This window comes from Pempheris klunzingeri, chromosome 6, assembly GCF_042242105.1.
Source record: "Pempheris klunzingeri isolate RE-2024b chromosome 6, fPemKlu1.hap1, whole genome shotgun sequence".
Lineage (NCBI taxonomy): Eukaryota > Metazoa > Chordata > Actinopteri > Acropomatiformes > Pempheridae > Pempheris > Pempheris klunzingeri.
The window spans coordinates 8,410,923-8,426,641 of record NC_092017.1 but is presented as its reverse complement, the minus strand read 5'-3'; the positions used below and the strand labels follow the sequence as shown (position 1 = coordinate 8,426,641).

General features: G+C 41.4%; 4 protein-coding genes across 5 annotated transcripts in view; 2 read left to right on the top strand and 2 right to left on the bottom strand.

Annotated features, from left to right (window-relative positions):
- The first annotated feature begins 279 nt into the window (after positions 1–279).
- LOC139203099 (transmembrane protein 205) lies at positions 280–1,716 on the top strand. The gene is made up of 3 exons (XM_070832765.1): positions 280–452; positions 1,063–1,226; positions 1,310–1,716. Exons 1-3 carry the CDS (start codon positions 353–355, stop codon positions 1,610–1,612), a joined length of 567 nt encoding a protein of 188 aa, XP_070688866.1. The 5' UTR covers positions 280–352; the 3' UTR covers positions 1,613–1,716.
- Positions 1,717–4,329: 2,613 nt separating this feature from the next.
- LOC139203096 (nucleotide sugar transporter SLC35D2-like) lies at positions 4,330–10,183 on the bottom strand. Its single transcript, XM_070832760.1, has 12 exons — positions 10,025–10,183; positions 9,733–9,766; positions 9,543–9,629; positions 9,377–9,444; positions 9,171–9,242; positions 8,937–9,005; positions 8,607–8,709; positions 7,838–7,930; positions 7,047–7,114; positions 6,703–6,781; positions 6,529–6,611; positions 4,330–5,714 (listed from the first exon to the last, which is right to left on the bottom strand). The coding sequence occupies exons 1-12, from the start codon at positions 10,132–10,134 to the stop codon at positions 5,609–5,611; spliced, it is 972 nt and encodes a 323-aa protein (XP_070688861.1). The 5' UTR covers positions 10,135–10,183; the 3' UTR covers positions 4,330–5,608.
- Positions 10,184–13,431: 3,248 nt separating this feature from the next.
- aqp12 (aquaporin 12) lies at positions 13,432–15,061 on the top strand. Its single transcript, XM_070832072.1, has 3 exons — positions 13,432–14,049; positions 14,736–14,852; positions 14,933–15,061. Exons 1-3 carry the CDS (start codon positions 13,455–13,457, stop codon positions 15,058–15,060), a joined length of 840 nt encoding a protein of 279 aa, XP_070688173.1. The 5' UTR covers positions 13,432–13,454; the 3' UTR covers position 15,061.
- Positions 15,058–15,719, bottom strand: part of rpp21 (ribonuclease P 21 subunit) — a 54,417-nt gene continuing 53,755 nt past the window's right edge. For both annotated transcript variants that reach the window (XM_070832074.1, XM_070832073.1), the window contains one exon: positions 15,058–15,637. In XM_070832074.1, coding sequence (XP_070688175.1) covers positions 15,534–15,637 — 104 coding nt within the window. In that variant the 3' untranslated portion in view covers positions 15,058–15,533. The remainder of the gene's footprint in view (positions 15,638–15,719) is intronic.

The following is a 15,719-nucleotide window of genomic DNA, read 5'->3' as shown; positions in this document are numbered from 1 at the left end:
ATGGCTGTTTAATTTGTTTGGGGAGCTGGCTGGGCTGTCCCTGTGCCGGTAGCAAGAGGTGTGCTCTTATCTAAAGGTGTGCACCAGTACAATGAGTTTCAGCGTGCATATCAGCAATCCTTCAACTTTGGCCCACAATAACTGCGGCTCACTTACACTTCTAACCAGTTTGCCAACAACATGTTGCATGCTGTCACATCCTCGTATTGATTGTGTTTACAGAGGCTCTGGAGTGGGGCATCAAGTGCCCTTCAGACGAGGGAAAGAAGGCATTGCTGGTCTTTCCGGACGGTGCAGTTTTGGAGACTACAGTCCAGTCCAGGCTGGAGAAGAACGAGGCTGAGGAGGAAGCATGTCCACTGACCAGGAGCCAACACTCACAGTGAAGGTGCTGCAGCTGCTGCTGCTTTCCACCTACTGGGGAATGCAGATATGGGTCACCTTCGTTTCAAGTTGGTACCACACACACACACACACACACACAAACACACACACATTGGATAAAAGTACTAACTACATCCAAACCCTGTTTTTTTTTTTTTTTGCTGTTCAGTAACTAACTTGCAGTAATCCAAGGTGTGTCTATGGGATGCCTGTAGAGCTATGCAGTTCACGTTGGCCCACAGTACGCTCTAGTATTCTGCCAGGTTTCAACCACAAACCCTATGTTTTTATCCGCTTGGTGTTGTGGTGTACCACTCTGGCTGCATTTATGCAAACACGGCTTTCTAACAGTCTATTTAAAACCAGAGCAGAGAAAAAAGGTAGAGCATGAATCAGGCGTTTGGACTGATGAAAGTGTGAAATTGTTGATTAAAAACTGATGAACATGGCGTCATGTAATACTTTATATCTCGATGTGATTAGACAGGGACTATGACTTAGATCAGGTTGTGGCCATCAGAAAATGTCTTCTCATAACCTTGTTTTTTCTTAATAGTGCAGATTTCAGTTCATGTTAGGGTAGTCACTGTTAGACCAGGATGAATGAATGTTTTTATGGAAACAAAAGCCGGTTGCTCCACTGCAGTAACAACTACTTCTGTTCTGTTTTCTGCATAGGCTTTGTGATGGACAACAACCTGAACAGACACACATACGGCTTTATCCAGAGCCGTCTGGTCCCGTTCTACCTCCACTTGGGTTCAGCTTGTGCCTTCTTTAACCTCACCATCTTCGCTGTGTATCATCCCAGCGACATGCTGGATGACAGAGAAGCTTTTCAGGTGTGTTATTTGTTCCACATCATCACATAAAACCCAATTTTAGAATATTCCTCTAATCCCTTGACTCTCGTTTTCCCCACCAGATCTTCATCTTCTTTGTGTCTGTGACAGTCGCGGCCGTCAACGCTCAGTGGTTCGGCCAGATGACATCAGAGATCATGGCTGACATGCATCTCGTCGAGCAGGCGTGCGGCTTGGGTCAGGACATCGGCCTGTCGTCGAACCGCGAAGCTTACGCCAAGCTGTGTGAGACAGATGTCAAATACAGGCACCTCAGCAGCCGCCTGTGGCTGTACAGACTGCTGTCCTCGCTCTGTAACCTCTGCTGCATTGGCTGCAACTTCTACAGTCTCTATTACATGGCCGAGAACCTTGTCTCACTTTAAAACTGACACACAGCAGCTGGACTGTTAAATTGTTGACAAATAGTCCCTCCAACATCACTCCTTTCCAAATCCCACTTTTTGTATCAAAGCAGTAAGTTATATGTTATATATTTAATACATAATCTCTCTCTATCTCTCTCTCTCTCTCTCTCTCATGAGATACAAAGTCAGGTAAGCCTTATCATTCATGTGCCTTGGGGAATAATGAAAGGATATAGCGTCCGTGCTGCAGTTCTCCTTAAAGGTTGTAGGGAGACAAATGAGTTTCTGCAATGAGTAGTGTCTCACCTTTCACCTAGTGTGGCTTAGGCTGGTTGCGCCCTTGAGATTTCCATTTATCATCACCATTGCAATATGGTACCTTTTTAGGAACCTAAACCATGAGGGATGTTTTAATAACTTGCAGCATCAGAGAGCCCAATGCACTGTAGCTTTTTATATATAACAGCAATAGAAAAGCATCTTTTATCAAGGAAAGTGCTCTCGTGCTCCTTGGTCCAGCTCTTCCTGTTTGGGTGCAGTTTTATTAGCCTGTTCACTGTGCAGAGTCACAGGTTTATCTGGTTTAAGTTATGCTAACACCGTTGGAGCTGTGCTTCACGTTACAAAGCCAGCATTTGTACTATCTTTAGCTCCCTTGGACGCTTGCTGCTGGTATGAAAAAAAACAAACAAAACATTCTTATACTTAATGGTAAACAATCAGTACTGCTTTTAGCCCATTCGAAACACACTCCACTCTTGAACCGGGGTTTTATGTTGGATGATATGTGTCAATGAGCATGTTGCAAGTTTTGTTGTTGCACAGGGCATTGGACTAGTTTTGAGAGCCCTCCAACAGGTAGACCCCTGAGGAAGACGCTGCGTTTATTCCGCACATGGACATGAACCTGTGGTGGGGACGGCTTCAGAACTGTCAGTGTTGCTGAGCATGTTTTGTTGTTGTTGTTGTTGTAATTTAGTGGATTGTGTGCATCAATCCAGGAAGTACTATGAGGGCCTGCTTCTTTGGGATGGTAGAAAGTATTGTTTCGACGTGCTGAGATGATGTGGGTCTAAATATGTGTAATAATAGTCCAGAGCCCCCAGAAGATCATGGTGGGAAGTGGTTTTGTGATTATTTTGTGTTCCTGTATGATAAAGTTTGCGTTACTTGGCATATGAGGAGAAGAAGAAAAAAATCCCACAGTGATCTTTGGGGCTATTTGAAGACCTGAATGATATCTCTGCATGTATGACCGCCATGTACACTGGTGCCTCAGATGAAAATCAGACCTTGTATATATTGGTGAAGGAGTTTAAAGAGACAAAGCCGTGGAGATTAACTGATGTGTGTTTTGTTCTATAAGATCTCCACTCACCATGTCAGTCAAACGCTACGATGTGGCTGTTGTTGAACTGGAGTTGAAGCCAAATAATTTTTGAGTTGCACTCACACTAGAGCTGTGTTGTGTGCAGTGTGTCAGAGCTTTAAGTCATAGTTGAGATATCTTTGCATCATTTGTTTTGTAGCAGAGAGGGTCTGTGGTCAGTTATATATTCTGATGTCTTTTTTTGCACGTTGAAATTACATTTAACAAAGCTCTCTTTCTCTGTGACCGGCCCCTCCTTGTATGAAACATTATCGATGCATGTCTCTCTTGTGTTCCACTAGTTTCCCTTTGTGCCGGCCGATAATACATGTCCATTAAACTAAAGTGAAGGTGCCATCAACACCCCCCGGGCTCCCGTAATCGGGGCAGAGACAGCCGAGAACAGATCGTGAAACTCCTCTCGTGTTTCTTTTGTATGTTCAGACTGGACTGATGAAGGTGCTTATTATGTGCCCGTGACTGGCAAACACAATGCAATATTTTCTAGGTAGTTGTCTGTTTCCAGTTTAAATTAATATATTTGAATTTGACAGCTGTCTGCGTAAGCTTGAAGCTGTATTTGGATGTGAAATTTTAGACCTTTTTACATTAGTGGATTTTCATGCCAGTTTCTTAATGATATGATTGAGATAATGGGTTACAGCTGTATAATACTGAATGTAAGTTGCCTAAAAACCAGTGAGGTCAGAGCTGTTTATGGTAGTGGGTGTGTATCAAAGATATTTTAACACGTATGGTCTTGTTTTTTTTGTATTAAAACATGTCGCTCTCTGCCTCATCATCTTCTCCAATTTTTATTAGTTTTGTAATATTTGCTCAGAAAGTTTAACCAAAACTAAATCAGCTCAGTGATGCAGTGGTAGGGCAGAGGCACTTTTTCACTTTTCTTCAGTTCAGTGGATTTAAAAAAGAGCCAATAACAGAGGTGGATTTTTTTTGCTTTAAGTTTTATACATATTTTGGGTGAACAGACTAGTGTGTGTGTAGAGTAATGGGTCACACTCCTGAACTCTCATGATTTTTTTGGCAGAAGGGGGAGGCATTGCTCTACTTTTGTATATCATCGGCTGCAAATACAAACAGGTCCTCAGTTACAGAATTGTTGAATTATCCAGTTTTAATAAATATTAAGTCTGAAAATAAATAATTCATAGCAACTGTAACTTGAATGAGACCAAAACTGGATGTTACAGGAAGCTGGAGACGCATAGTGACCTTAGTGAAGTCATGTTCTAATCACAACCTCTCCTTAGGGGGTGAGCACCACAGTACAGTATGTTCTCTGTAAATAAGCTGCTCCGTGTTCAAATGACTCTATAATAACCTGAACAACAAAGCCAAGGAATATGTCACATCAGTTTTTTTTAATGTAAAAATACATAACTGCTACAAATCCATGGTCACTGTGTTTGAGATGGGACCAGTTTCAACAGCTCGTAAGCCACTGGACCTACAAAATGAATATTAGTCTAAAAAAAGTAATAAATATAAAACAGATACAAATGTAGGGAAAAAGTCAACACTCGTACCTGATTATTAAAAGTTTTAGAAAACCCAAGGTTCTCTTGTAATACTTAAAAACCCGAAACATACTTTTCAGGAAAGGTACAATAATCTCACTCTTGATGACGAATGTACCTTTTCACCTTTATGCAGGTGTGACCTCACTTAAAAAAGTGCGCTAACATTGTGTCAAGAAAAAAAAAAAAACCACAAATGGATCCCCTTGTACTAATACACTATAAGTACTGTTTTTTTTTTTAGTTCTGCATAGAGCGAACCAAAACCAGCCTTGGAGAGTCCACAACATCCATCCTGTAATACTGAGAGAGCGACATGTAAACTGTAATCTTAACTTATCTCCCAGAGGCAGCAACATTATTTAAAGCCACAATCCTTGATGGGAACTGACGGCCCACTGCCCATCCACTTTGGTTGTTTGTAGGATGAGGTTAGATCACTGTCTTTACCGCTTGTCTGTATGACAGTGTACGAGTAATAATCAAAACACAAGTACTAAAGACAACAGATAACAGAGCAACAGATAACAGCGTCAGTGCATCTCACTGTGCTTAGAAGGCATCTAAAGTTACATTCCTTGTAAACGGCAAACCAGAAAAGGCGGTAAAAAATAAGGATTGTGCCTTTAAAATAACAATTACCAAATATTCCCACGATTCGTCAGTACACACCCATGCTTAACACAATAGATTATTCCAGCTGTCCACTCCTGCGTCCAGGAAACATTTCGTCATCCCAACATTAAACGCTCAGTTTGTCTAAATGTCAGGAAGTGTTGTCATATAAATAATATTGGTTCCATGTTTCCCTTCTTCTCAATGCTCACAAGTACAGTATCAAAATACAAATATTTAAAAAGAAAACACTGTCTAAAACAAAACAAAAAAAAAAAAAATCAACCCACAATCCCTCTGGAGGGTTCGTAACCATGGCAGCGGCAGGAGAGTCGTGATGGCGGCGTGGCTCCACAGAAAGCTAGTTGCCATGACACCATTCCCATCTGTTCCCCCGCCGGGGCTGCCAAAATACTCCATAAATAAGTCGTACTAAAAGTAGAGTTTTTCTGTTCATCAGCAGAAAAGTAATAAAATCCAGTGTCTCTGTCATACAACCACCTTGCCCTTTATGTCCATCTTGGTGCTTTCACTTGCTTTGTTGGTCTGCTCCTCTGTGAGAGTGATGTAGGAGTACACCAGGCTGCCCGCAATACTGCAACGACACGGAGAGCAAGTTATGTATAGAAGTATAGAAACACCAAATGTGGCAAAATACATGTTCGAGCATGTATTGTAGGGTAACATAGTGCTGAAGGAGGACAAACTGAATAATGAGGTGTGTATCAGGTGTGTCGATTGTTTTTAAAAAAAACAAACTCATGAGATGACTACAGGCAATGTGAGAAATGAAAACCAGGTTGTCGCTTGTGTCACTCAGTATAAAGGTGAACATGCAGCAGCACATCGGTCTGAACGTTCGTCAGGTTCCCAGACAAGATCCAGCAGGCGCGTATGAATTCCTGCAGCTGACTGGCACATCAATGATATCTGCGACTTTTTCTTTTGCTCTCAGTATCATTTCAGAGTTCACAGTTTCGGGGAGAACCAGTCTGACTAAACAGTAGTGCACCAGTGGGAAGCGAGAACGAATTTAAAAATGTAAAGCCTCTGCTGCTTCTTTGCCACGATTTGTGTAAATAAATAAATTGTCTGTCAAGCTTCTATATCATAATATAACATTTTTCATAAAAAAGGAAACTGAACTTTTACAACAGATCCTAACTGATTTTTATGTTCTGCTCAGTTTTCTGAGTAAACTTTAAATCTTTTACGGTGCAGCTGAGGCTGATGGGAACGTCATTAGTTTTACACATACGTACCTGATGATGACACTACATGCAGCCTACGGGGAACATGAATGTCTGCACTAAATTTTGTGGCAATCCATCCAATAGTTGAGACATTTTACTCAAAACTAGAAACAGACATTTGGACATACATTAGAAAGTAAACCCGTTGTTTCATACCTGATATTCAAACCTATGAAGTTAGTCCAAGAGAAAATGTAGTCTCCACTGAACACCATCCCAATGTATGTCACCAGGACATTCTGCACACAATGGAGAGAATATTAAGTTTGGAATTTTTTTCGTGTTTTCATATATTCAACCATTATTACTTCACATGGATCTGCAGCTTACCTTGATGCAGCCCACAATCGTGGTTGTTAATGCAGAGTTGTATTGTGTACAAAGCACAGTGGAATACATCAGAACAAACCTGCAAAACAACAATATCGTCATATTAGACTTAAAACTTCTTCAAGCCAGAATTCAGATTTCACAATATTGATGAAACATGATAGACAAAGGCTCATTGTGAGCTTCAGTGAGTAAGCGATGGCCTAGAATCTAGATTTTATGCCGATATGATGGCAATCCTAGAGAAATTTGGTGCAATCCAGATGTTCGATTCTTGCACAAAACACAATCCTGTGTGCTTGCGCACGCGTGTGCGTCACACAAGCCTCTGCCTGTATTCTTACCCCATGATGCAAGACAGGATGAACTGGGCGAGGAAAAACATATCTGACCAACCATCATATTCCACTGCCTGACGAGAGAAGCACAGCAAGAATAAGCAGAGCTCAGCTTGTGAAACCACGCACATAAAAACATACATAAATCATGAGTAAAGCTAGATCGGAATGTAACGCTGTATTAAAAATGTTCCGAGTTCAAAATATTGAGTTTGTTTGGTAAAAAAAAACAAAAATCAAGTCCTCTCATGTCTGGTCTGGTGTTCAGTGGGAGAAAACCGAGCACTGCAGAGCTGCTGATCACATTTTAAATCACACATCACACCAAACTCTTCCATACTAGATTTAAAAAAGGTAATCGTCTGTGTCTCCAAGTGAGTTTATTCAGTCAAGGGAGGTTGTGAGCGCTGCTGTAATAACTCTACTAGGTGCATAATAGCAGCTTTGTCTCTGTCTGGCTGCTGGGCCCCAGCTGGGCAAACCAGAAGGTCTCTGCCAACACTCACCAACAAACAGGGAGCTCATATTTACGGCACACACCCATGCTCACACTACATAGGTGCACTCACTTCAATATAGGGTCAGACCGTGCAATGGCTGATCAGTATCACCACCATAAACCAACTATGGAGACTTAACTTGATGGTTCAACTACTGTTCACACACTTACATTTCATAAATCTAATGAATAAAACCTACATGAATCAATGTGTTTCAGAATTTTAAATGAAAACAAATAAAGAAACAGGTTATAGAAAAGAGAGAAAGAACATAAGAAAGAAAGAGAGACTGCTCACCTTCTGCATATCGCCAGTCACATGAGCCAACAGTAGAGTGGGAATGATCATAAATAATGCATTATAATACAACAATCCATACTTCCCCAACTCCTGTGAGAAAGAGCATAGAAACAGATGGGCAGGGAGCAACAGGAACATGAAAAGTAAGCAGAGCCAGAACAGAGAGTCTTTCACAAGTCTTTCAGTGCATTCCTCACTAACTAGCATACAGATGTCATGCATGGCCAGCCCACTGCACTACCTAGAACCTCTTGTTTGCATCTGTCTGATTCTGGCTCACGTGGCTCCATCTTTCACTCCCTCACAATATCACACACACACACACACCTCTCTGTCTTGCTCAGTAGTAGCAGATGGTGCTCTGCAGACATCACAGACTAAATCTGGATCCAGTTCTGCCTCTGCTGTAATATGAGAGCTGAGCTGTCTGCTCGTGTGTCATTAAAAAAAAAGCCAGGTACAAGCCATTTCTGACAGACCAGTAATTAACCTGACTGTTAAAGATAATGACAGAAAACATGCTAAATACATAATAAAGCAGAACAACATTTAGTCACAAGGACAAAACATATTTGAGCAGTGATAATAAAGTCAAATTAGAGGGGAATTAACAGAGCGAGCTTATGGCGTTTGTGTACACTGAGTTCCTTTACACCAGACGCTGAAGGACAGTTTGGCGTCTCTAAATTCACCAACATCAGCTCAATGCCAAAAACAGCTCCAACCCAACAATGGTTACTATTCATCAGATGGTGCTTCCACATACCTTTGCATCTAATTTTTGTTTCACATAGGCTCCATTGGCTGCAGTCAGCACGTCGTTCAGGAGAATGAACACGTAGCCTTGCAGGTCAAAGGACAAGTCAGCACTATAAACGGAGATACAAGGAAACGAAAAAAAGTGAAGGAGTCGTCTGTCACTGACGACTTCGCTTGGGGCAGGACACCTTAAACTACAGATATACAACATGTGTTTAATGACCATGAAGACAATATAGCTTAAGTGGGGACATATATCAGGACGGGACAACCCTTTGTAGTGGAACTAATTCTGGTCTGGTTAACAGCCAGGACACCTGGATGTACAAGAACCTACCTTGCAGCTATAAACGCCCCGAGCATCATCGTAAATACTGTCAGCTGGACCGGCCTGGAGAATTTCTTCCTGCCGAAGGTCAAAGATAGCAGTGCAATGAAATTCAATCTGTCTGCTTTGAGCTGCAAGTAAAAGCCACCACTACAGTGCAAAGAGAACGGCTCTGTGTCCCACTGAGTGAAAGGAGCGGTGAATGACCGCGACAAGTGGGTTATCTGTCATGTGCAATCTTACTTGAGCAGAAATCCCTCGGCCAGCATTGTGAATAAGATGGAGAACCTCCTGAGGACCGTAAACATCGGCAGACTGGTGGAAGAGGACATTAATTGCTTTAACTTGGCCACAACATCAACAGCCATGCCCAGTGAGCTCATGATGACATTGAATCAACTTCCCTTTGACCATAATTCAGCCTAGATAGTTTAGAGATGAGGACTTACTTCAGCCTTTTGGTGCCAAACAGACCAGTGATTTGATTTCCCACATAAAGGAGAGGTAGAGGAAATGTCTGCAAAGCGAGACCAACATAAATATAAGATAATGAGGACAAACAGCCCTGATCATGGTGAACTGAACACTTGTAGACAGATGGATAGATGGTCTCACCTTGCGAGGTATGCTCTCATCACAGTCTGGGAAGCTGATCACCCTCGCAGCCTTGCCCACCCACAGCACAACCACTGTGGCCAGCATCTACACACACACACACACACATTCAAAAGAGAAATACTTCAACTCTGCCTACTTTCAGTGAGTGAAAATCTGTGCTCACAAGAACAGAGAGCAGTCAACTTACTTGTCCAATTCCGACACATATTGAAGAAGGGAACCTGGAAGAGCAGAGTCCCTGTTAGTCCCAGTGAGCATTACACCACCGTAGCTAGCCTCGTACCGAGCACCAGCTAGCAGGTTAAAACATACCCTCCTTACATGCTGCTGTAAGCCAGGCTCTGCTGTTCCTCCCTACAGCACCGCTCTGGCACAAAGTTGCCGCTAGCTAATAGGCGCAACACAACTTCCAGCTAGCTAACATGGCAGCTTTTCAGCGGGCGTCAATAACCTCGGCAGGCGCTTAGCGGGACAGTTACCTGTAGTTGGTGAGGACACTTTTGTTCACCACGACGATGAGAAACGAGCTCACACCGTAAAATCCAGCGGCGAACAGCTTCACGAACACCGTCAGAGGTTTGTCCGCCATCCCCGACAAGTTCTCACTCCTCTCTGAGCGTCGGCTCTTCCCCTGCTGCCATCACTTCACTGGCACGCGCACACACATGCGCGCGCAAACACGCACGCACGCGCAAACACGCACGCACGCACACACACGTCGACGTTTCACAACTTCCGCCTCCAGTCTGAACATCAGAGTTTTTGGACTAAATGACTGTGGTGTTATATCCAGTGGATATTATCCACGCAGAAAGTCCATATATCTATGGACTGTGGTTACTTCACTGTCACAAAGTGCTTTCAGGTGTGGCTGAAAATATCAACTACACATTGTTAATCTGTCACATGTAGGGGGTGAGGACAGTATGAGGCAGGAGCTGGATGGAGATAGTTATCTCCTCTGCAGATTTACTATTCTATCCATGATTGCAACGGCACTTCCTGGTTTTTAACCATACACGTGATCTGAATGATCCAATCACAGGTTAGGACGTACATTCATTCATTAGTTACGATAACTTAAAGTTACAATTAGACTGTGAACGCTAGTGCTGTATTCATTAATATGTATTATAGTTTTATCAATCATTTTTATATATTATATTATATTTAATCATATCTTATGTTATATTGCTGTTTCATTTAATAATTTACCTCTGTGTAATAATTTGTAATAATAATTTTTAATACATAATTTTAAAAACATACTTTGATATATTTACATTTTTACTTTTGTGTTTGAAGTTTATTCTTATTCTTTTGGAGCTGTGTGTAACAAAAGCAATTTCCCCCTGGGGATTATTAAAGTAATTCTGATTCTGATTCTGATTTTATACTATCCTTCCATATATTTCTCCCTGCTATATTTCATCTATGCTGCACTCCTGGCTGTCTGTGTATGTGTATATACTTATAAATAAATAACTATGTACATTATGTTATCTTGTTTTATTCTTTATTTTATCTTATTCTATTCTAAATGTAATTATTTCTATATACTGCGTGTTTTATGTTGGTTTGTAAGTGACATGACTACAAATTTAATTTTGCTGTGCAACTCTGTGTTGTGAAATACTTTGCTGCTGCTACTAATCACACCAATATGTCCCCTCACTTGAGATAATATTAATGTTCAATATTCTCAGTTTTACTTGTTGTACTTTTCTTGATTTATTTGTACATCTTTCTGTGCTGCTGCAACACCTGAACCACGACCCCAACACTGAAGCCGATAAATGAAAATCATCGGCTATCATTCCAAAAAGAAGGATGGCTGATGAAATGAATGTTGGCTGATGATTTTCATTTAACTGCTTCAGTGTCAGGGTGATCATAGACATCAAAATATGTCTACAATAATTTTCCAGATCCAATTCTCTACACTATGAGTCACAAATACATCTAATGCCTGCTGTATATTATCATGAGCAACAGAAGTGTAGAGAAATAGTGCGTCATGTTTATTATTCAACCACAAGATGGAGGCAAAAACACATTTAATGGTGGCATTGTGGCATGGAAATAGAAAAATAATATCATATAATATATATTGAGATAGAAAAAAATTTCAAATGTCTAAAGTAAATCATTTAAAAAGACTATAGGAGCAGTTCTGTGTACCATGTTAAAAGTCTTCTTGTTTTTCTTCAGCATGCTGCTGCAACCACTGACTGTGCAGCACTTCCTCATGACACATGGATGGAAGACCAGCAGTGCAAATAAATATAAACAGTTCACTGACTGCATGCTGACTGACTCGTAATCGTACTTGTGAGTTCTACTTGTGCTGAATGACAGATTGTGCTCCTCAGTCAGTGTAGGTCATAGCACAATTTAAATAGTTCTCATACTACGCAGCAGACAACTAATCAAATCATTTCATGATATTGAAAATAAGAGCAGCAGCTTTGGGCTTTAACAAAGACAGATGTCACTGTAATCCAGCAGGTAGAGCTCGGTACGCTGCAGTCTGCAGGGACCAGACTCTCCCCATCTGTGGGCCTTTGCAGTGCTGATGGTTCTGCTGTCCTACATAGTTTTGCTCATTGACCTCTAATGTGTTAGCAGTAGCAGTCCCTCCACCCCCAATGTTACCACACCATTTAACTTGTTTTTTTTTTTAGCTATTTTTATCAAACACATGAAATGTATATGAAAAAATATAGTGGTTTAAGTTTTTTCAAAGAGTTATGTGTTATTGTAACATTACTGACTTATGACAGACTCTGTTAAAAGCTTGTTGTCTCTATGACTGGCTGGCAGTTGCTCACATTAAAGTACAATTTACACAAAGAAGGGGAAGCAACATTGGACTTTAATTTAATTTCTTTTTTGGCCACGTTTGTAGGTCAGAATATCTGAAATATCTTGACAATGACACAGATACTGAAGGTCCCTATAGGTTAAACTTTCATTGCTCTGGTGATCCTCTTACCATTTAGCACCAGAAGCTACACATTTTGATTTGATTTCAATCGTCAGATTTTACCTGCATTATGTCTTCATGATTCATGGTCCCCAGATGATGAATCCTGTTGACTCTGATGATCCCCTGACCTTTCCTCTTGCACCACCAGCAGACTGACATTTTTGGTCCAGAGCTAAATGTCTGAACAGCTATTGGATGGATTGCATTGAAATTCAGCTCAAAGATTCGTGGTCCCCAGGGGGTGAATCATAATTACCTCGGTGATCGCCTGAGCTTCCATATAACTCCATCATAAGGTCAAAATTTCACTTCACATAATTTTAAATCACTGTCAAACATGAATGACAGCCCCATCAGCCTCAGCTGTACTCTGTGTTTAGCGCTAATTAGCAAAGGCAGCTAGCACTGCTAGACTCCTGGTTTTGTTTGTTCCCATGCTGTATTTGAAGATGACGCTTCATTTGCCTTCAGTGCTGCCACCAAGTCACAAAAAATAGATAATTGCCTTTGAACAACCTCTCTCTCTTGTGTGATTAATCTTTAGACCAACGAATGACATGTTTTTGCTGAAACCTGCTTCCAGATGTACGTGAGCAGCGAACAAGTAGTCTACATAAAGGCTTGTATCCTTTAATATACAGTAGATATCAATACATATTTTGTGAGCATTTTTCAAGCATGTGACAAAGTTTTGATCTATACATGATGACCACTGAATGAAGGCCAGCTTCCTGACCTGACCTTGCAAAGGCCCATGTGTATTTTGGCAGGTGGCAGTTGGATAAAAACCTGACGTGTCTCTGATAAGAAATGTGTCTCTGCATGTGCCACGTTGCCAAAAAAAAAAAAAAAGCAGGGTTATCGAGTCACTCATTCATTTCTTTTTGAAAAGAAGCAGCAGGGGACGACTGATCTGAACCATGTCTGGACTGAACGCATCTCTCGGATACTTCGTGGCCGTTGTAATTTTTGCAGCCTTGGTGCGAGCACTCCTTAAAAAATGGCCACGCTTTAGCTTCGTTTTGGAGTTTGCGTCGTCTTTCATGCTGGTGGCGTGTTGGCTGGAGGTGCAGACCATTGTGGAGGTGGGTCAGTGGGCCGGGGGCCTGGGTCCTGATGTGACTTTAACCATACTGTTTGTGGTGCTGCTAACCCACGGTGTGATCTGTGGTGGTGCGTCAGGGAATCCCAGCCTAGTTGTGATGAGGTTCCTGCAGCTGGAGGCCACCACCCTGCCCACTCTCCTGGCCGTTGCAGCCCAGTTTCTTGGGGCCCACCTGGCCCTTCTTGTAGCTGTGTACTACTGGAGCCTGGAGCTGACAGACATGCACATGATCAAAAACCTGATGGCTAGAGAGTGCAGCACGTCTCTGCTGGTCTCTTTGCTTCAGGGTTTTTTCACAGAGTGTGTTTGCACGCTCGTCTTTCACCTCATCCATCTAAACCTGCGTCGCCGGTCTGCTCTGATCCAGGTGCCCCTGATCGCTGTCCTCCTCACTTTCCTGTCCCATACTGGTAAGTCTGAACAAAACCTGGCACCTCTTTTTTCATCACTGCAAAAAAATAAAAAGGTCCAAACCGGTCTCTTACAAAGAAACTTTTACTGAGTGCAGTAAAATCACTGGAATATAAAAAGAAACACTTTTAGCAAATAAAACAAATAAATACAGGAACCCACTGGGAAATCAGTGCAACAGACTTGCTCTGCTGTGGTTCATTGTAAGTGCACCATCATCCACATGATGCTGTCAATCCTGTCTGTGTTACCTGTCACTTAAAATATTAGCCTAAATAACCTGGAACCCCTCGCTGACATGCTTCAATTAATCCATTCTCAGTTGTGAATGTGTTTTATGAATTTGGTCAAAGGGAGGTACTGCAAGTCTATAAAAGAGAGGAAAATAGAGAATTTTCTTTTTTTTCTTTTACAGGATAATATTTCATTGGCAGTTTTCTGATGTTCATAATTGGGTTACTGCTTCATTTTATGCTTTTTCCTTTAGTGCAAATGTATAACTGATAAATACGACACTGCTCAGAAATGCTTATACGGCTTTGAAACACTGCTCAACTCTGCTTATACACAACAGTAAATTATGAGTGTCTTCAACACCACTTTGGTAGCACTCAAGCTCACTCAAAGCATCATTAATGAGTATAGTAAAGTACCATAGACTTCATTTGTCCATTCTTTTTCGCAGCCAAAGGCTATACTTCAGCTTATGTGAATCCATCCTTGGCCTATGGCCTCACCTTCTACTGTTCTGGATTCACTGTCACAGAGTATGCAGTTGTCTACTGGCTGGGCCCTCTCACAGGTAAATTAAACTGGAACTTGTGCATCCCTTGTTAGTTTTTAAAGTGAACACACCGTTTACAGTGAATCTCTGTTTTCTAGGCATGACACTGGCTCTTCTCTTGTACATGGGCCATATTCCAAGGATTTTTGCCAAGAACCTTATTTATTTTCAGAAAACACGCTTCAGAGTGCCAAAGGGAGACAAAGGAGAAAAGAAGAAAATGTGAAATAAACTACAGATGTTTATTGTCTTATTAATCGACATTTTAGGAAAGTACAACAAATTGTTCACGGTCAAGAGATATTTAACTCATGATAACCATTACATGCCTGTACAGAAACTGTAAAATATTAAGGACAGAAAACAATAATGACAAATTGATTCAATTTTCTCTATTCTTGTTGGCTGTTTTCAATAAAATCATTACCATCTATGGCATTTTTCTTTTGGAAAAACAAAACAAAACAATACACTTTATCAGCACTGTGTGTATGAAAGCACACCATCTCCATCTGTTGGTAGCATCAGAAATGACACTGTGACAAACAGATGTTCACACTGCAGAAAGATACTGATCTCACAGAGGCCAAAAACGTCATAAATTATGGTATCAAGCTACCTCCTCTGATGCTGAGTATATGTGACACAATAAAGGGAAAAAGTCCTTCATATCTGACGGTGAGAAGAGGGGACCTGCTGCTACGTGCTGGCAGTGCTCTGGGCAGCACTGGGTTTAGAAGACTGTGACCCACCAGGCTTTGAGTCTTTTGACGGTTTCTTTTTCTTAAGAAAGGGGCCTGGATCTGTGGGGGAGGAGGAATGAACAACAACAGTCAGTACGGAGTGCGTGTCCTTTTCAAGTCATTATTGCGAGTTGAAAAATCT